Below are 20,489 nucleotides of genomic sequence, written 5' to 3' on the forward strand. Positions count from 1 at the left end.
CCGGCATCCTCCCTGCAGGTCACGGCAGCTTTCCTCCAAAAGGACATGTCACCCGCACCTTCAGTACCCCCCCTCTTTGGAGTCAGACCGTTTTTCTGTCTGACTGCTCACCCTGAAGGACTCGCCACCCCCCGAGAGCAGGATTTACGCCTCTGTCACCCTGGCAGAAGGATGGGACACGTACACCCCAGCTCCTCGCCCTGGGGCCACCCAGCCTCCGGACACTCAGCATAAATAACCCCCTGGACCTCGTCAACAGCTTCCCAAGCTGCAGGCAAACCAAGGACGCAGGAACCGTTCTACCAAAACCAACAGCCATTATCAGAAAAGCCACACGTTCACCTATTGCCTACTGGGATTTTGAACGTGTGGGACACCAGGAGAACCATCTCTCCTCGGCCACCTCGCCGGCACAGCGTGCCACCAACAGCCTGACGAAGAAGAGTCCCCAACGCAGGATCCACAACACTGACACAGCACTACACGAAGCTTCACGAGGGTCCACGGTCACTTACTGGCCAGGCTCATCATCAGCACTGGGACATCACACACCACGACGACAGCAAAAACACCTGAAGAACAAGACGCTTCTCCACGGGGGCGTAAGGCTGCGACAGCGACACAGTCTGGGTGTCGCTCCGGCACCAACGGGAGACTAGGACAATCCAGCCGGTCACGCAGCGCAGACGGACTAACGCCAGCAGGTCACATGGCCAACACCAACACAGCTCGATGCTCCTTCACGTCACAGCTGGGCCACTCGGTGCCGTAAAGCCTCTGCCTCCATACTCCTCCTCCAGGCCTTTACGGTTAACATTAAGGGAACACCTTCAAACAACAGGAAGTACTGTGGGAAAAGCCTTTAAAAAAACCCCAAAACAACCAAATCTCCCAAACACCAACCTAAGACTAAAAGTCAGCAAGAACAGAGGTAGTGTCGATGTCACCATTTTAAGGATTTTTTTTTCCACAAGTGCTCTCTTTTGACTAGAGACTTGCGTGCGTTCTGTAAAAAAAAAAAAGTCACGACTAATTATTTTGTTGAGCCTTTGAGTATTTCAGCATTTTATATATATAGATAGATAGATAAGTAGATACAAATATCTATCTATATATACACACACGAACCCACATTATTATACTTGGCAAACAGTACTAGAAACAGCATTCTGCAGGACAACGGGCAATTCACGCACAAAGTCCTCTTCTAAGCCATGCAATACATCTTATTTTCCCTTGTGCCATTCATCATGACCCAGTACAGTTTTCTTCTCCCCACTGAGAGCACAGGGAGGGCGAGAGGAGGTGGCACCAGACGAGCTACTGCAAGTCAGATGATAAAGCTGCAGCGGTGCAACGAACAAACGCCGTAAAAACCCCCAAATCCACCCCCCTGCTCCCCCCACGGAAGGCATCAACTTTTGCCCATCCAAAGCGTGTTCTTCAAGTTTCCGACCGCCGGCTTCGCTGCCAGTTTGGAGGTGACGTCTGCGCTCCTCAGCGTGGATTGTGGCTCACAGAGCACGGAAGACTCGCTAGAAACGGCCTCTTTCGAGTCCGTTACGGTTGACACATCCATGTCACTCGATAAGTCCTCGGAGGACAAGTTCAGACACCCGAGCTTGGCGAGAGAATTGGACCTTTTCAGAGGAGAAGACACAGTCAAGCCAGCCAGCCGCAGCCTGGTCTCGATCTCCTGAGTTCGCTGCTTCACCAGGCCGGGCTTGCCCCGCACGCTGTGGATGCTGTCGCTGCTGGAGCTACGCGTCAGGTTGGAGCTCCGGGAGGAGGAGGGGGTGTAGCAGATGGTCTTCAGAAAGTCCTTGGTGAAACTGCTCGTGTGCTCCAACCGGCACGCCACAGGCGTGGAGGTTTTCTGAGAGATCCCCTCCAAGACGCGTTTCACCTCGAACTTCTCCACGTCGTTTCCTGCATCCTCGGGTATCAAGGGGGCTGGTCCCAGAAGAGGTACGAGGCCGTGATGTGAAAGCAAATCCTCGCTTTCCTCCGCGATGCCGGCGTCGGCTCTGCTCAGGGGACTCTCTCTGAGCAGCGACGAGGCGTCCGAGGGCAGGCTCTTCAGCCTCTCCAGCTCCTTGGTGTGCTTCCTCACCAAGCCTGCCTTCTGCAGCTGAATAAGAGACTCCTGGTGCTGCATCAAGTAACTGTTTGCACTTGGCTTTTCCAAGTCTTTGCTAAACAACAAGTACTTCATATCCTTGGTAGGTTTGCTGTCTTTTCTGGCTAGAGACTCTTCTTTTACCACTGCTGCATGAAGGAAGCTCTTGTCACAGTGCGAGTTTCTCCTGGGCAGCAGAGTTTTGACCGGGGTTTTGGGTGCATCTTTCCCTTTCTCCAAAACGCTGCGGTGTTGATCGAGCGATTCGCAAGCGCCAGCCTCCAAAGTACCAGCCTCTGCTGACAGAGGAAGGGGAGCCTCGTTATTTTTAGTTCTGATGCCTTCCTCGGAGCGTGCCTTGCTGGGCAGGTGGTCCGCCAAGTTGGCATTGATGTGGGAGAGGAGGGCTGGTTGCGTGCAGATGGTGGTGCTGCGACGCGCAGTGCCGGGGTTCAACTTCTCGCACTGCTCCCCAAAGGAGTCAGGAGACAAGCTGGCCGAGGAATACATGCAGTCAGTGCAAGACTGATAGGAAGGTTTGACCTTACTGAGGATCCCAAACACGGCGTCGTGCTGCAAAAAAAGAAAACAGGCACAGATAAACAGGCACAGAGCGAGACGTCGGCAACAAGCAGAGCAAAAGGCACAGACCACAAGACATTTACAGCCACGCAGATTTGGAGCGAAGCCCGTTTCCACATCCCTCAAGGCCCTGCAGCAGGAACAAAAGCCACGTACTTTCTCAGCAGACAGTATCTTCAACGGAAGAATACCTACCGGATGGTACCAAGCGGCGGTCATGCAAGCAAGTTGCCCAAAGCAGTTTACAGGGCACTCACATGCGTGCGCTCTCTCTCTGGCATCTAAATCCATAGCTTGGGCAAGCAAAGCCATGTTCAGAAGCACTTCGAAAAGGAAGAAGCTCATCATGGAATGAAAGGCTTTATCCAAGTCAAATGAAACTGTGCTATGAAGATGAGAAGAGCAGTTTCACTTGCAGTAGAGTCAGCCATGCTAATCCCCCACATTTCAACTCCATACGCACCTCAAAATCCTCTGGGCAACTCCTTTTGCTGTTGTTGTTATTCAAGTTCTCTCTATTAAGCCTGCTCTCCTCCTTGTGCATGGACAAACGTCGCTTCCACTTCTCCATCGGATTTTCCTCCCTGCCACCGTGCTCCCCAGGGTCCCCGAGGCCCAGCACTATCCTTCCCTTCCTGGGGCTGAAGTCCAGTTTCTTCTTCACCTCCTTCTCGGTGAAACTGCTCAGCTCTGCCAGCGGCTCCGCTGTCTCCAGGGCTTTCGCCGTCTCCAGCAGCCTCCCCTCCGCAGGCGCAGAGGGGGGCTGTCCCACCAGCGGGGCAGTGCGCTCCGCAAGCGCATCCCGCTCCAGCTCCTCCACGTGGAAAAAGCCCTCCCTGTCCCCGGGGACCTTGTTCTCCAGCAGCGTGTCCGAGAGGCGACGGAAGCAGTAGTTAAACCCCACAGACACCTCTGTGCCGGCGCGGTTGTCCAGGAACGTGGACTGCGAAGGCGCGTCCAGGTCGGCCAGGCGGTTTTCCAGGTCGATGTCTAAGCTCTCGAGCAAGAAGTCGCCCGACCCCGCGGTGCCATCTGTGCTCTGGGGCAGGTTGCTCTCCGCCTGCTGCTTCCACAGCTTATTGTGCCGCTGCTTGCTGGGGGAACGGACAAAGACACAAGTGACTCATGTTGAACTGCAGGATGCTCAGTTCCAGGAGTGTCCCTCCCTCTCCACAACCCAGAACCGACAAGCTGACCGCCGGGTCCAGCCCTGCGGTCCCACTTGGACAAAACCATCTCTAGCATCAGGATTTCAGCCCTCCCACCTGCCCACTCCAGAGTCTCTTTGGCCCAGCAGACTCGCAGCAGTGCCCGGCACCGCAGCCAGAATGAGAACAGCCCCTGGGAGGAGACCCTCGGGGCAGAGAACCCTCTGTCAGAGCAAAACACTTTGAACCGACATCTCTGCACACCTCATGGCACAGCTCCTGCTGAACCAGAGTGAAAAATTTTCCTCCTCTTCCCCCAGCAGAGCAGAGGCCATGCTGAGCACGAAGAAACCCTTATCAGACACTACAGCGCTTGCCATGACGAAGACCTGTGACTGGCACGGTCACTCAGAACTGCAAATGATTTGCCTCCAACACTGCCCGGGCTCAGTTCTGCCTCATAAACCCAGAACAATGTTTTGCTGAACAGCACTGGCTGCTGAGAAACACGAACACGGTTCCCAAAAGCAGAGAAACCCTCAACGAATTAAACCAGAGCAGATCTCCCTAGAAGACAGCCAACTTCCATCCAGGGAGGCCTGGCATGGAAAAGGTTTAGCAAACCCAGCCTTCTGCATCTGCCCTTCGGACCACAGCACCACGCACGCCCTGCCAGCGCCGCTGAGCACGACAGGCACGTGTGCGAGGCATCGGCAGGAGAACCCATTGACCGAACAGAACTCCATGGAGATGGATTCATGTTTCGGCACACAAAAATACGAGAGGTTGCCTACAATCAGCTCCTTTACTTCCTGCAAGCCGCCTTCCCATCCACCCTGCGGCCTCACCTCGCGTCTAAAATGCCTTCGTATTCCAGGAGCTGTCTCATGAAGCCGGCGTTGGGTCTGGCGATGCTGCGCTTTTGCTTCACGTAATTGTAGGCCTTTTCCAGCGACCAGCCGAACTCCTTCATGGCGTAGGCTATGACAGTGGATGCTGACCGGCTCACGCCCATTTTGCAGTGCACCAGGCACTTGGAGTGATTCTTCCTGGGAAGGGCAAACAGGAAAACACGTCTCATCGTTCTGGTTACGGTACCTGTTGTTACCGTTTCACGTGGCGGAGGGACAGTCCTTTGTCTCCCCGACCACCCTGACACCACGGCTCAGCAGGTGAGAAATGTTTTGGATTAAGTGCACCACAAGAAGAATCTCTCTCCAGAAAAGTCGGGAGTTAGAGAAGGGCAGCTGCAATCATGCTGCTGTTTCAGAGACCACCATGAAGCCTCCTGCCTGCCCGAGTCTCTGGACACAGGGATAAGCAGGAACAACCTGAGCGCAAAAGCCCAGTTGAGTTCGATGGGCTCTGTCACCATCTCTCATCTGCAGGGACAGCTGGGGCTAGTCCAACACTGACATGTGCTGGAGTATTTCCAGAACTTCTTGAGAAGAGGAAATGTCTTTGTTTCCTTTTGGAAGCAAAACAAAATAATAATAATAATAATAATAAAACTATCATAGGCTAGGAACAGGTTAATGTCAGTACAGGAAGAGACGAGATACGGGGAAGCTCCAGGGACACAGCAAACTCCTGGCAAAAGCAGTAACACAAAAGCCCAGTTGCCTCCTTCAGTGGTGGTGTGGGTTCAGGGAGCGCCCAGCTCCGTGCTGGATGAATCCCGCAGGGCACGGCGTCAGACCCCGTGGCCTGGACGTGTTCTGGTGCTAAGTCGCGTCTCCCAGCCCACTTACTTGGCCTTATTTATGAAGTGGTACGCCTCGTTCCAGTGAGCCAGGAGGTCTGTGGTCTCCTCGTCGTACACTCGGATGTTGTGATACGCGAACAAACCGGGGAAAAAGTTATCTATTTCCCTGGTCACGTTCAAAATGTAGTCAATGCTGCGGAGAACCAAAAGGAAAATGAAGTTGAACTGCCATGGTCATGAAAGGGAACTGACACACATTGTGAATCCATGAAATCTGACACAACAAAAACTGTAAGATTTTATCTACGGCCCTAATCCCGAAGCCGTGGGGCAGCCGGTGACACGGGTCACGCGCGTGACGGGCTGGGGCTGTCCGTTCACCCATCTCTCACCACCAGCACATCCCATCCAAAGCGTCAGAAGACCATGGGCACAGGAGGCAGAAGGTTCTTTTATCCCATCCATGGAGGCTTTGTAACCTCATCAGAAACTCCCCGCTGTGTGCCACACAGCTTCTGGGATGCTGAAGGAAGAAAAGTGCATCAGCTGGGAACAGAACCCAGGAATCGCAGCTTTCAGCTGCAGCCTTTAGCTGCAAAACCATCCTTTTCCCTTCTTTCTGACCAAAAATATGAAAGGGGAGTCACATGGGATGTCTCGATTCCTGCCAAATATTACAGCAGGGATTACAACATACCCGGGGAGAGCGAATGCCCGTGTGGATTTATTACCTCGTATCGTTCAGACAAATCAAGGACAGAGGATATTTGTCTCAGAATTTGTCCAGCTTTGTCCAAGACCAGGTTGGACGAGGCCCTGAGCAACCTGATCTAGTTGGAGATATCCCTGTTTGTTGCAGGGGGGTTGGACTAGATGACCTTTGAAGGTCCCTTCCAGCCCTGACCATTCTATGATTCTATGATTCTATGACTTTTAGACACTGCATGTCAAGATGCCTTCCCTGTAGATCTAAACCATTAACATGCTGGTTGATTTACTTGTTCAAAGATGTTCAGACATCTGTTCCTAAGGACTCCAAATTAAACACTTTCAGTCACACTGTTGAGCAATACTTTTCAGTCTCTCACATCGGGGTTGGGGTATGCCTTGGGCAAGCAGCAAATATTTATATGCAAAATTCTCACTCGTCCAAAAAGCGTGAAAGCAAATCAAGCCCAGAAGTGGTGTGGTGATGAGAGCGTGGTGAAAGACAGCCCTGCAGCTGCCTGTCTGGGCAGGTGAGATGGAGATTGTTTATCCACAGGAAGTTCTGCTCCATTGAGATAGAGTTTTTTCCTAAGCTTAGTGCTGTACTGTTTGCTCTTCTGCAGCCTGTAGGAATTCACACCTGACACAACAACATGTACAGTTGTTTTCACGCTTGGCTGCTACACATTTGGGGGGGGGGTTTGGAGATCTTGATGTACTTCACAAACTACTTGTTATTTCCACTCTACATGGGATAGATAGAGATGAGGTAGGAAAGACTTCTTGATCAAGGTCTTGATGTTAAGTTACCCACAGTGCTGGGAACGGACACAAACTCATCCCTACAGTGTACAAACATCATAGGACATCTCGAGAGACCTGAATGTAAGTTAAAGGCAAACGACCAGAGGTTTCAGAGAGTCCAAGGCTGGTGGCTGAAAGGTGCAGTACTCACCCCGAGCCCTGCAGCTCCTCCAGGTTGGAGGCGTTCCACTCAGACCCCTGCAACAGCCACAAAACACGTTTCAGAGGAGCCCGAGACCCTCCCTCTTTCCTAAAGTTCTGCAATCCCTCGGCCTCACTGAAATACTGGTGATGGCCTCTGAAACAGCAACGTGGCACCACCGCAGCCAGCGCTGCAGCTCAGCACAGAGATGTCCTGTCCTGAACAGGCAGGGACCTCCCAAAGTGGGGGAGAAGGGCATTATGTCCTCACCTAAGGAGTCAGTTCTAGGGCAGCGTGTGACAGAGCACATCCCAGATCGCTGCCCCCGGCCACTCCGGATCTTTAAGCACAGAGATAGTGCAGGGAAAGAAAATGATTACATGTGGCACGACTGGGACCACAGGTATCTGAGAAGCGAGGCAAATCCTGAAAGTTAGGGGTGTGGTTACACTTTGAATCCTCCTCATACTTGCAAAACAGAAAGCTAAAAAGGGTTTAGAAAGCAGGTTTTGCCCTCAAACATGAGCACTTCCTCTGACTCTCTCCAGGAAAAAAAAAAAACAACAAACCAACAAAACAATTAAACAAAAAACCAAGCATAAGGGGCACAAATGCGTCCATCTCAAGCAAGTCTTTGTTCCCGATGGCAGTGCCTGCTTTTGCTCGGAGTACCATCTAGTGGCAAAAGATTAGACGAAACACGCACCGTTCTTTGCTCCTGCACAAGCTGCAAGAGCCCATCACCCTGTGCCTCAGTCCGTGCCTGGTTCTGGCCATGCCTACGGAACTTCACGGGCTCAGTCGAGAAGAAAATACAGTGACCCTCATCAGAGCCAAAGAGCGAACGGCTGTCACGCCGGGGCAGCACCCCCAGCTAGACCCTGTGCTTGTCTTAAAAGAAAATCTCTATTTCTAGAAATAGAAAATGAGTGTGCATGGAGAGAACGGGAGCTACGCCACGGTGTGTCCTGAAACAGGATCAACCTGCCAGGAAAGAACCACTACACCCAGCGCCAGAAACAAGAACGTAGCTGGAAAAAAGGGCTTCTCTGCTGCGGGCTTTTACAAGCAACATGGGTCCTGGAGGAAGTCTGCACAAAGGGAGGGACAACAGGCTGGACCTCTTGCTCCTGCTGCACAAGTCAGCCTTGACACCAAATCCAGCTTCCCCTGAGCCCAGCGACTCATCAGATCACCCCCACTGAGCCTCCTGCGGTTCTGGATCTCCTAACACGTCAGCTTACCAGGTATAAATGATCAAAAATCAGAGACGGTTTGTCCATCTGACCCAGGATAAGCAGCATTTCATTGTCTATAAATTCCTTGAATTCCTTCAAGTTGCAATTCATGTGTTTCTCCAGCTCATTTCGTATCTGCAGAGAAGAAAACAAAGGATGTCACCTAGAATCACGTCTGTTCAACGGAAATGTTTGTTGGCTCCTCCACAAAACACTTTTTTTTGGACTTCGTTACAAACAGCAAGGGGGATTCAACCTTTTGGAGACAAGGAATCTCACTACGTGGCATCTCCCCAAGATGGAGATGTCTCCTAGGTCCTCAGATTAAAGATCTACAAATAAAGCTTCAGATAACATCTGAGTACAAAAAAAAAAAAAAAAATCCACGTATTTCAGGGTACCTGCTTCTTAAAAATGATTAGATAAAAACCCAAGACCTTGGAGAGCGGCTAACAAAAAAAAATGTGAAACTCATTAGAAGCAAGGAGTGAATAACAGCAGCAGAGCTGGTGAAGAGAGAGATTTCCAGTGCTGCATGTTAACAGCCTCCCTTGAAAAACAAACAAAAACCCAACCCAAAAAGAACTATTTCCATTTGCTCTGAATGCGTCTGCGCTCCGGCTGGACGTATTTACACCAGCCTGTGGGATGGCTCCAAACGAGCTTTAGCCTTGACTTGTGATTTTCCATCCATAAACTCATGAGCAAAACGTTGTCTGCAAGCTCCTCTGACATTTGTTCAGGAACAGGGAAAATAAAACCTTAAAATGAAGCCGACAGGGAGAAAAGAAGGTGCTTTGCTCCACGCTGACCGTGAGCAAGTGAAGACCAGGACGTCCATCCAACACCACTGCGAGGCCTCAAGGTGCCAGCTGTGTCTTTTGAGAGTGCTGCCTTCACTTGTGCCAGGCACAGGGATGCACTCAGGAATAAGTGCCTGCAGATTCCCTGCTCGGACGTGCCTACGTGTGCTACGACCCACCGTAACGCAGGCATCACCTCTGACACCGCTCTGTGCCCCATCCCTGGAAGTGTTCCAGGCCAGGTTGGATGAGGCTTTGGGCAACCTGGTGTAGTGGAGGGTGTCCCTGCCCGTGGCAGGGGGGTTGGAACTAGATGATCTTTGAGGTCCCTTCCAACCCAACCCATTCCATGATTCTGTTGGCAAAGAACCTGGCACTCGTGTTTGAAAGTCACATACTTGTTACCAAGGTCTTGAAAACGCGCTCTGATGCTGGTGTTACCCCGATGTCTTTGCTGGGAAAACAGAGGTACGACGAAGCCAAAGAGCAGAGCCTTTAGGGAACAGCTGGAAACACGCTCAACAGCCAGGGACACCCACTCACAGGGCGTCTCTTCGTCAGCGCTGCACTCTCTGGCAACGGAGCCTGGCAGGAAGAATGAGATAGCAGGAGTTTTTATATTTACCTCCTTAGAAGTCACATTTTCCAGGTCTTTGCTCATCATGATGCTCCGGAGTTTGGCTTTAATGAGCCGTTCCGTTCGCTCCCTCTCAGTTGGCCTGCAAAGGAAAAGGAGAGGATGTCTCCGAGCTGGCGGTAAACGTACAGCACAACTCACACTGCACAGAGGAGTGGTGGTAAGGACTTGTATTAAGAGCAGTTTTTATGAGAATAAGGGAAGAAAAACATCTGAAGACATTTATGAATAAAAAGGAAATGAAGCACCAGAGGAACAAAAGGGAGAAGGGGAGATTCCTTTCGTGAGCCAAGCCAACTTCTTCTAATAAAACTCAGAACTGACTTGTCAACAAACAGGGCTGGAGAGTCGGGGCGGGTGGACTCCAGGTCCTGCATTGCATTCCACTCGTTGATGCAGCTCTGGTCGGAGCTGATGCAGCTTTCGTAGTACGTGGCCCAGACCAAGGCCATCCCACCTGGGAAGTAGTTGTACCTTCTTGCAACTTCACAGGCTTTATGGAGGATCTGTAAAGCAGACCTGCAAGTTGGGAGAACAAGTTTGTGCAGATGTGAGCGGCAGGAAGAGACAGAGCAGGATCTGCTCTGATCTTTCCCTGTCCATGGCAGGGGGGGTTGGAACTAGATGATCTTCAAGGTCCCTTCCAACCCAAACCATTCTATGATTCTATGATCTGAGAGATGTTCACAGAGGGGAAAAAAAAAAGATTTTCAGCATTGTTTGTTGCAGCTTGCTTTTTAAGGGCAGCAGATTTACGGTATCAAAGAGGGCACAAACTGCACCTTGGAGGCCTTCTCAAGAGCCCGTCCAAGGCAGAGGCTGAAATCTTCTCCTGATTAACAGGCAAGCACGAGGCACAAGTCGCTCTGGGATCTAATCATTAGCTAACTCGTAAAGCCAGACCAAAGGAAAATAAAGAACATGGACAATTTTCAAACCACCTTCAGCAAGGAGTCAAACACATATTTGCCAGCATTCTTGGCCCCTGACACGCTCCAGGGACAGGGCCCAGATTGGGTCATTTGTTTTTGCAAATTCTAGCATTACTTTTTCCTTCCTTCCCTCCTCTTTCTTTTTTTTTCCTTTTTTCTTTTTTTAAAGCCCTACTCTGAAGATGTCATTGTACTCAAACACATTAACCACATCTAAGGTTGCCAACAGGAGGGGCCGAGTTCAAAACCCACAGGAACAAGAGTTTCATTTGTTTCTGTACCAAATTGTCTCTCGCACGACATCCTTCTCTACATCTGTATCTCTTCCCTATCGGATGCCGCAAGGACAGGGATCTCTCGAGGCTCAAACAGGAGCCAGCAAACTGCCCGGGCCAAAAGAGAAGCATTTGTTCCACGCGGGGCTGCGCAGCAGCCTCTCCAAGGAGGAATTTGCTGGCACAGCTGCTGCTGATTCAGCCACAGAGTTCTGGAATCCCTGTGCATGGGAGGGGTGACAGGAGCTGAAAGGTGAACAGGAACCCCCAGCCGGCCCCAGTAACGAGACAGAGCACGGGAGATGCCACCAGACTGGTAGTGGGTCCCGAGACTCCTCCTTCAGCCAGTTAGGAAAATATGCAGAGAGAGAGGAAGGGTTTGCAGCCTGATGAATTCAAGTCGGTCTTTGGTGTTTATCCACCCCACCAGTGCCATTTCCTCTACACTGAGGAGCACACAGCTGCGCTCAACAGAGGCAGAAGATCCTGGTTTTGGATCAATATTCTCCCAGTTCCTTTATAGTGCTGCTACCTGCTGACACGGGGAAGCAGCATCTCTGCTGCGACTCATGAAATGCCAATGATGGAGAATGCTAAAACGCAGCTTATTTCTTTTTAATTTACTCACAGAAATGACAGTCTCTTTCTCAATAAAGCTAATTAACACACATACCACATGGCTTGCACCGACACTGGCTTGAAGATGTGCATTCTCCCTGCAGTGCTCACGCTGAAGCCACTAGGAGGAAAAAAAAAAACCAGTCAGAAACGGCTCTTCTCTGCATCACGAGCTGCATTCTACAAACACCGACTGCAAGGCAGCTATAGGGGCACTCACAGTCAAAAAGAACCAGGGATGAGAGTTTGTGTCATGGATTTTCCAACATCCTCCCAAATAAGAATGGCAAGCAGACACTCTTCCCAGCACAGGCTGCCAGGAATGGGTGCTCCACTCCTCCAGTGGGATTTTAGAGAACATTCATGGGGCATCAGAGGTTCCACCGAGCGGTTTGAGGGCATCAAGACAAAAACTCACTACCTGAATAAGAGGACTGCAGCCATGAATCCAAAATTGGAACTTCATTTGCAAGGTGACAGAAAATCTCTCCTAGAGCAGCCCCCAAGCAGGGAAAGACATTCACATTTATCCTTTTAATGTGGTTTCTTACCCATCACCGTCAAGATGGATTTTAGTATCACTCCACAGACGAAGAACCATTCCTATAGTGCAGCTTTTACTGGAAGAGAGATTGTTATACAGGATGTTAAATATAGGCCACAATGCGGTCACACCAAGATCCTAAATTATAGAATCATAGAATCATAGAATGGTTAGGGCTGGAAGGGACCTTCAAAGGTCATCTAGTCCAACCCCCCTGCAAGGAACAGGGATATCTCCAACTAGATCAGGTTGCTCAGGGCCTCGTCCAACCTGGCCTTGAATGTCTCCAGGGATGGAGCATCCACCACCTCTCTGGGCAACCTGTTCCAGTGTTCTACCACTCTCATGGTAAAAAATTTTTTCCTAATATCCAATCTGAATCTACCTCCCTCTATTTTAAAACCATTACCCCTTGTCCTATCACAACTGGCCCTCCTGAACAGCCTCTCCCCATCTTTCTTGTAGGCCCCCTTGACGTACTGGAAGACCGCTATAAGGTCACCCCGGAGCCTCCTCTTCTCCAGGCTGAACAGCCCCAACTCTTTCAGCCTGTAAATTATTAATACTCTTTAATTTTTAAAATCCTCAAGTCTTGCTCTAGTAATTCCTAGTAATATCTTAGACCACCAAACACATAGCTCGCAAGGAGACCAGCAGCTGAAGTCTGGAGGTCTGCTCTGATATTAGCACGTCGATCGCTGCACAGGGCTGGAGAAACAGCATCACGGCAGCAAGCACCAAAACTGCCACCTCTCCTCTCCCCCCAGAACCTGCCTGGAGGCACTGCAGGATCTGCCCCATCACCTCCCCTGCTTTCTCACCCTCGTAAGCCCAGTGCAAGGCAGCTCCCCACCAGCACATCAAAAGCAGATCCCAGTGACCTGGCTGCAGAGACCGGGCACGCTGAAGCGGGGCTGAAAGCGAGCCCTTGGCACGGTGGCAGAGCAGCCGCCTGCCCCTTCCAAAGGGGACCCGAGGGGCCTTTCAAAGGACCGAGCGTTCCATTTTCACCTCGTCACTTGGGCTGGCAGAAAAGCCAGAAAGGGATTTTATGAGTTTGCCTAACCCCAAAGAACACTTTCATTTCAGAGACACAACCTGGCAAGAAAACCATACTATAGTGGCGGCCAGTAACTTTCAACTGGTAAATAATTAAGCTACCAAGATATTAAAGTTTTAAAGGAAATTGGGATGCACACAGCAACTGCCAGTTAGCAAAGAACTCAGGTGTTGTTTTGTTCTTTTCCTCTCTTTTTTCGAGCCTTCGGCCGCCTCCTACAGCAGAGCAAAGGATCTGACAGGCCAGCTTGAACACGCGTGCGGACAACGTGCGCTTCAGAGCTTTGCGAGAAAAAGTGGTTTTTATTAAACACATGTAAAAGGAATAAATCCCACAAAAGGGACTGACTCATCCGACTGTCAGCAGTCGGAGCGCTTGGAGCTCAGCAGTGACATTTCAGCCCCAACACAGAGCCATGGAGTCCCTCAATGAAGTCACTAATGCCAACTGACTTCTTTCTGCATGAGACTTGCCCTTAATTAACAAAAACTTTGGCTTTCAGGGCAGACAGTAACAGAAACACGTTCCAACCTTACAGTTAGGATGGCTTTGTCGTAACTTTTCCATTTTTCCTCTTGTCTCGCATCAATAATCACCAGGATGGAATTCTTGCAAGGTTGTTTCAGATTTGAGGAGGACGTAGCAAATATTCACTGCTGTTGCACACTGAGGGTACCTTGATTTCCTCCGTGACACTAACAGCAGTAATTTAACAGCAGCTACAAGAAGCAGCAAAGTCAATGACAATCATTTTATTCCTTCTTAGGAATTTCCCTACCGGTCTCGCTTGCAAAAGCTCCCTCCTTCCACTCATAGCAAGGGAAACATCCACTAAGGTTATCCAAAAACTTGGAGGCTCCGGGGTGATCTTATAGCAGCTTTCCAGTACCTAAAGGGGGCCTACAGGAAAGCTGGAGAGGGGCTTTTTACAAGGGCATGTAGTGATAGGACAAGGGGCAACGGATTTAAACTGAAAGAGGGGAGATTTAGGTTAGATATAAGAAAGAAATTCTTTACATTGAGGGTGGTGAGGTACTGGAACAGGTTGCCCAGAGAAGTTGTGGATGCCCCATCCGTGGAAGTGTTCAAGGCCAGGCTGGATGGGGCTTTGGGCAACCTGGTGTAGTGGAGGATTTCCCTGCCCATGGCAGGGGGGTTGGAACTGGATGATCTTTGAGGTCCCTTCCAACCCAAACCATTCCATGATTCTATAAAAAAGAAAACAAAAGTCACAGTGGTTGCACCAGCACAACATGGCAGGCTGCTAAATCACCGGAGAACAGAAACAACGGCCTGGAAGCTCTGACTTCCAACTCCAGCTCTGCCAAACCAGCCTCGTCTCTCCGAGCCAAGAGCCTTTCTGCCTTGGTTTACTCATCTAGAACTGGAATGACGTGAGAGGGTCTGCGATAACAAAATATTTTATTTGCCTTCAAAGTATTATGTGCTCTTACCAGTCAGACAAAAGAAACAGCTCACTACTGACACGTTTGTTGCTTTTGGAGGTACTTTTGCAGTATTGTTTTTTGACGTTTGGCAACTAAGCTACCCCCTCCAAAAACCAGCTCCGTTGCATCATACCATCAACAGATTTGGAGTCTGGTGGACAGAACAAGTTCCAGTTTTGCAAATGCATCTGCAGGAGCGTTTTGTAGCGAGCAGACAGCAAAATACCACAGATGAGGCAGATGCCACAGCCCTACAGATGGGATACATGGGAACGCTTTGCCCACAACTGCCCAGAGATTCCAAGGACACTGAAAGCTTTCTGGAACAACAACAAAAAAAATCACCCTCTCGCCCTCGTAATGGGTCAGAAAACTCAACGCACGCCCTTTCTCTTGCTAAAATTTGCAGATACATGCAAACCAACTGCTTGGGGACAATTTGGTGCTGACAGGCTTTCCAGAGAACCCAGCCTGCCTGATTTCCAAGCCCAGCCTCCCCTTAGACATACCTCTCTTTGCTGGAGAAATCCACACCCAGCAGAATATTCTCTTCTGTGTCCTGTCGTCCGCTGCTGTACACAACCACCATGTACCGGACTCGGTCTGTCCACACGCTTTCCAAACGGACAGCCTAGAAAAAGGTCATCAAGCTCTGCAAACTGCCTTTTGGATAATTATTACTTCCATTGCTGCTTAGTATTTTTTTTTTTTTTTTTTTAAGGTGTAACCGTGCCCAAAAGCTTTATTTAGCTGGAGCATGAAAGAAACAGGGAGAGACTGTGTGGCCAGTTGCCAGTTTGAATTGGCATCGGCTGGGGAGAAGATTAGCCTAGATTACCTGCCCCAGTTTGGAGAAATACTACAGAATATAACCTGAAGATGTGTTCTAAAGGGGTTCAGCTAGAAACATTGGTAAAAACATCGGTCATGCACTGAGCTAAAACCCGAGGCAGATTCGGAGAATTCTTCCACTCGCAAGCCTTCACTGAAACACGTTAGTCACGCTGGAGGGGATAACTGACCCAGACTTTTCTGCAGGGACTTTTATAGCCTCTGCAGAGTTCTTTAAAAGAAAATCCAGCCCCGCTTGGATGCAGTTTTAAGACTGACTTAAGAGTGCCCACTAGCACCAGCAAGCTCCTGTCTCTTCTCCTGTATTAGTGTTTGTCAGCTGACTAGAAAATTAAACTTCATAAAACAAACACGTTTTGGACAGAGCAGCTTCCTGACCCAACTCATTACCTGGATATAAGGACCAGGGCAAAAGGAGCGGAGAGGAAAACACGGCAGGGCTGGCAACCAGGACACAGCTACGCTGACCCTGAAACCTAGGATTTGCCAACGCTTTCTGTCAACCTCTACAGCTTTGTTTCAAACGTCTCCAACAGAAAGGGGAGCAGGAAAAGGAATCTTTTCTTACCAGTTTGATCCTATCCTCACAGCGAAGGAGGTTGATCATCACCTGGAGGTGCTGGGGCAAATCACCTGCAGGGAGAGCAGAGAAATAATCGGAAAGGGTCTGTCTCTCACTTGCTGCACTAAGAACAGGCAGAGTCTTGACCTTTAAAGAAACTGGATGTTTCTAGGTCAAAAAATACCATTTAAGGGAGGCCAATTAACTTTGCTGTCCCTACTAACAGAAGTGAGCTGCTTGGATGAGCGTTACCTGACTGGGAGAACTCGCCCTTACGGTGTTTGGAAGCCACCAAATATATCGAGACCACCTGCAACTGGCAGAAACGATGATAGCCCTCCTGTTACAGCATCTTAGAGAAGACAGAAAGATATGGGCACTGGGGACAGGGGAGGAAGCAGTAGGAGGAACAACTGTGATTGAAAAAAAAACGAACAAAGGAGAAAAGAAAAAAACTTTTGACTTGTGAAACACACGTAGCATCACGGGATCAGCCCCGCTGGCCTTATGCAGGGTATATCTGAACATGAGAAACCTCTGAGGAGCCTGGTTTGGGGGATGGATCCCTTCTATCTCAAACAAAGTGCTTCTCATGCAACAAGTCAGGCTCTAGAGCGGTGGGTACATTTCTGTTTGGCAAAAGCAAGCAAAAGGAACAAGGAATCTACAAGAAAACAGAACAAGTTCACATCTAATAACTCAGTAATGCACTCATAACTTTCCATACAAGATAAAATTCCTTCCGTAGGATGTTTGCTGGGTATATGAAATTGCTGACAATTAAAGAAACCCAAAGCCAAGCCTGGCATTCAAACACCCTCTTTGTGCTTGGAGTGTTTACTAAGCAGCAGACACACAGTACCACACTGTGCCTTTCCCACATGCTCCTGCTCTCAAAACGCCCCGACGATCTTATTTCTTCTTACCCAGTAATCACTTATTCAAAAATTATCCACGACAGGAGGCATAAAGGCACTGGGTAAGTAGAGTCCACTTTCCTGAACCTCCTATCTGCTTATCAATCCTTACATATGTTCACCACACAACTCCCTACCATTTCTTCCCACCAGTCTGGCACACTGCAGGGAACTGGGGGAAGAAGGATGGTCTGTTCTTAAACTGTGATAAACTTACAGGCCAGACTGTGATGATTTAACTCAAAAGGGGATTTTCCTGAAACCAGGAAAGGGGACATAAGGAGGTAAGAAAGGTACATCTATCCAGAGTCCCAGATCCTGTTAAAACCTAGCAGTTTAACTTAACTTTGCTCTTATTGGCAACACCAAACAAAACCAGCTACAGGTAGTTTCAAAAGAACAAACGCTGTCAGCTGGCACCAAAAGTCCCAAGCTTCAGATTACTGGAGGCTGGGAGAGCACCCGGAGGAACGTCCGTGCCGTGCTGGATCAGGACCTCGGTAACTACAGCAGAGGGGCTAGAGCCCCGTGCCTCAGCCCCTCCAATTCCCCCCCCCAACCCCAGGCAAAGGGGAAGGCAAAGATCAAACCACTGAAGCCCAAGTGACATTTCTTCATCTGCGGCTGCGGAAAACAGGGATACATATTCAGCACAGACCCTCCGGCTCAGCAGGCTTCCCTGCCTAAGGAATGCCACGCTGAATGCCGTAACGTCTGCAGAGAATAAATTTCTACTCCAGCTACAGTTCCGAGATAAAAAGCTTCAACAAAGACCCAACGACCACCCGTTCCCATTCGAATTGAGTGGGCTGAAAGCCTGGTTTGACCCAGCGGGTTGTCCAACACCCACTGACAATTCCAGGGGTCACCTCCCGCCCCACGCGTGCCATGCGCCTGTCCGGGGGAAGGAGGGGGCAACAATTTCAGTAGGTGATTGAAATCCACTACCTGCATGTTTGTGAGGATGCTGGAGACTTCGCTGGCCCTGGGAGCTGTTTCCTTGTTGTAAGAAAAGGGCTGCACCTTTCACCATGAAAAAGCTCTCGCTCAGGCTGGAAAACAAACGGCAGAGGAAGTCAACTGAAAGGAAACAGCAGGGAAAAACACGTGCTTGGGGCTGTACACCTAGGGAAGGAAGGGCTTCTCCTCGCTAAAACACAGCAGGATTTTGCCATGAGAAGCTGGTCCCAAAATTTGATCCTGCCACTTGCACGGCATGGCTCCAGGATTCTTCGTGGATTATTCATGTGGCATTTTCCACCAACGTTTTATTACTTGGCCATTGCAGGAGATACTTGCCTGAGCTGTCATAGGCTGGAAATGACTTTATCATTTGATTATCAAATCCTGCAACTTAAAAACAGTAGAGAGTAAGACTTTTTACAGGCTGAGACCTGTAAAATGACTTAAGATCAGGTTCCGAGTCCATCAGTTCTGACTAATTTCGGTTCCTGAGAGTTCTTCAGAATGTAAAACCGAGAACGTGCAACCGTAAATTGGCTGTAGATTTAAAGAGGAAGGGAGGGCAGATGCAACCTGCCCATCACAAAAGAAAGGAAACTGCCCTGGAACCTCAGGGGAAAAAGCAACCAACACAATAGCACAGGCTTTGCTTTGCTCCGGGTAGACACAGCCCTCCTGCAAAACGCTCCCAGTAAGGCAGCAGGTCACTGTATGTGCAAACACAGAATATTTCCACGGAGGCAAACACCACACGGGCCCCAGAACACGACTACAGAGAAGGCTGAACAAAACCAGCAGTCACAGCACGCACCAGCACGAGCCCAGTTACACAGTGCCGTAACGCGCTGGCGGGCGGTTTAGAAAAAGACTTGGGCGTCCGTGGTGAAGCTGGCGTTTCCCACCAGGCTTGCTCCCACCTTGGAGATGCTACAGGAACTGCTCACACTGCGTTTCCTACGCTGCCCAGAACATTGCAAGAGACATTCCTTGCTCCAAAGCCCAATCCACTGCCGCCCTGCACTTCCACACGCAGATCATCATTAATTACTGTCTGATATCTACTAAATATAAATGCTCCATTACGAGATGGTGCTACGTGGGAGTTACTTATGCTCCAGAAAAATGATCCCACAGGAGTTACTGCTCCCAGCACTCATCTATTCTGTACTTTATCTGAGGTCTCTGCCTTGGGGCAGAAGCGAGACCCGATGCTCCGCTCTACCTTAGCGTTTTTGTGAAGACAGACACAAATTTCGTGTCTTTTCAACGCTTGCTGCAAGCTCAGCACAGCCAAGATTCCCAGGCAAAGCTTCCTCGTTTTTCAACTGAATCTTCACCGTGCAAAATTCCCAGAAAAATCTGGATCAGGTTTAAATTTCAGATTTCAGCTGCTTTTAGAAAGCGAACTAAAATTTTCGCCTAAGTTCCAGGCTCCACAAGTCATGTATCAGATCACTAAAACGCCAGCAGGACAACGGCACTCCAGTTAAACCCAGGTTTTCTACAACAGCACTCCAGTTAAACCCAGCTTTTCTACAACAGCACTCCAGTTAAACCCAGTTTTTCTCCGTTCAACACTCCCCCAGCATCCTGGCACTCACCGCTCGCTCCGCTAGCACGCCGTGCCGCAACACGAGCCGTGCAGAGTTTGCCCGCGATCCCAAACGCAGGCACACAACCCAACGGCAGGAATTTTCTGCCAATGGGAATTTGGTTCGTTCCATAAGTAAGCCAGGAAGAGCTCTGTTTCCTTCTCGCACCAAACCTCACAGGAAAGTGTTAAAAAAGGGCAGAAGTCACACAAAAGCAGTGACACCAACACAACCTATGGGATATTCAGCCAGACACCAGCTCCACGCACATTCCTCTGTTTTTTCAGCAAAAGGATGGGAACAGTTAGATAAGGCACAAGGAAATCATGCACAGTATTCCTGTCCCAAGAATTCCGAGAAATATTTCTTTGGGAAAGTGAAAAGATATCCCAAAGGATATTCTTTTTTCCCAAATAAAGCACAGACTGGGATTTCTACAGCAGAAGAAACAGGGAAGAGACGGAGCTCCTTCCCAAAGGAAACAGCAGCTCCTGCTCTGATGGTTCATCTCTCCTGACATTCTCCTCTCCAGCGGTCAGGAAATCTTTCACAAGAAAGCAGAATATTCCCAGTTGCAGGCTAATTGGAAACTGACTGCAGGAAAAGGACGACCCACGTAGCAAAATTTTGTTCACCACGTATTCATCTGCCTGGAAACGAACGGGAAAGCAAAGCCAAAGAACCTGTGGAGAGCAAGATTTCTTTTTTTCTATTTTTTTTTTTTTATTTAAATGCTTGTTCCCAAATCCACGCACTAACCTCACAAAGCACAGCTTGCCGTGACTCAGGCTGCCCATACCCCCTTGGCACTACCCGCCTGCCCCGATTTCCACATCAGCT

The 20,489-nt window shown here is 49.6% G+C and overlaps 1 protein-coding gene across 1 annotated transcript; it reads right to left on the bottom strand.

Moving 5' to 3' along the window:
• Positions 1 to 1,126: 1,126 nt before the first annotated feature.
• On the bottom strand, positions 1,127 to 18,135 carry SSH1 (slingshot protein phosphatase 1). Its single transcript, XM_086623293.1, has 13 exons — positions 18,043 to 18,135; positions 16,184 to 16,248; positions 15,273 to 15,394; positions 12,263 to 12,331; positions 11,767 to 11,832; positions 10,211 to 10,405; positions 9,875 to 9,968; positions 8,453 to 8,581; positions 7,218 to 7,264; positions 5,601 to 5,747; positions 4,698 to 4,898; positions 3,165 to 3,795; positions 1,127 to 2,692 (listed from the first exon to the last, which is right to left on the bottom strand). Exons 1-13 carry the CDS (start codon positions 18,125 to 18,127, stop codon positions 1,415 to 1,417), a joined length of 3,129 nt encoding a protein of 1,042 aa, XP_086479419.1. The 5' UTR covers positions 18,128 to 18,135; the 3' UTR covers positions 1,127 to 1,414.
• Positions 18,136 to 20,489: the final 2,354 nt, after the last annotated feature.

Source organism: Tauraco erythrolophus, chromosome 19, assembly GCF_009769465.1.
Source record: "Tauraco erythrolophus isolate bTauEry1 chromosome 19, bTauEry1.pri, whole genome shotgun sequence".
NCBI classification, from domain to species: domain Eukaryota; kingdom Metazoa; phylum Chordata; class Aves; order Musophagiformes; family Musophagidae; genus Tauraco; species Tauraco erythrolophus.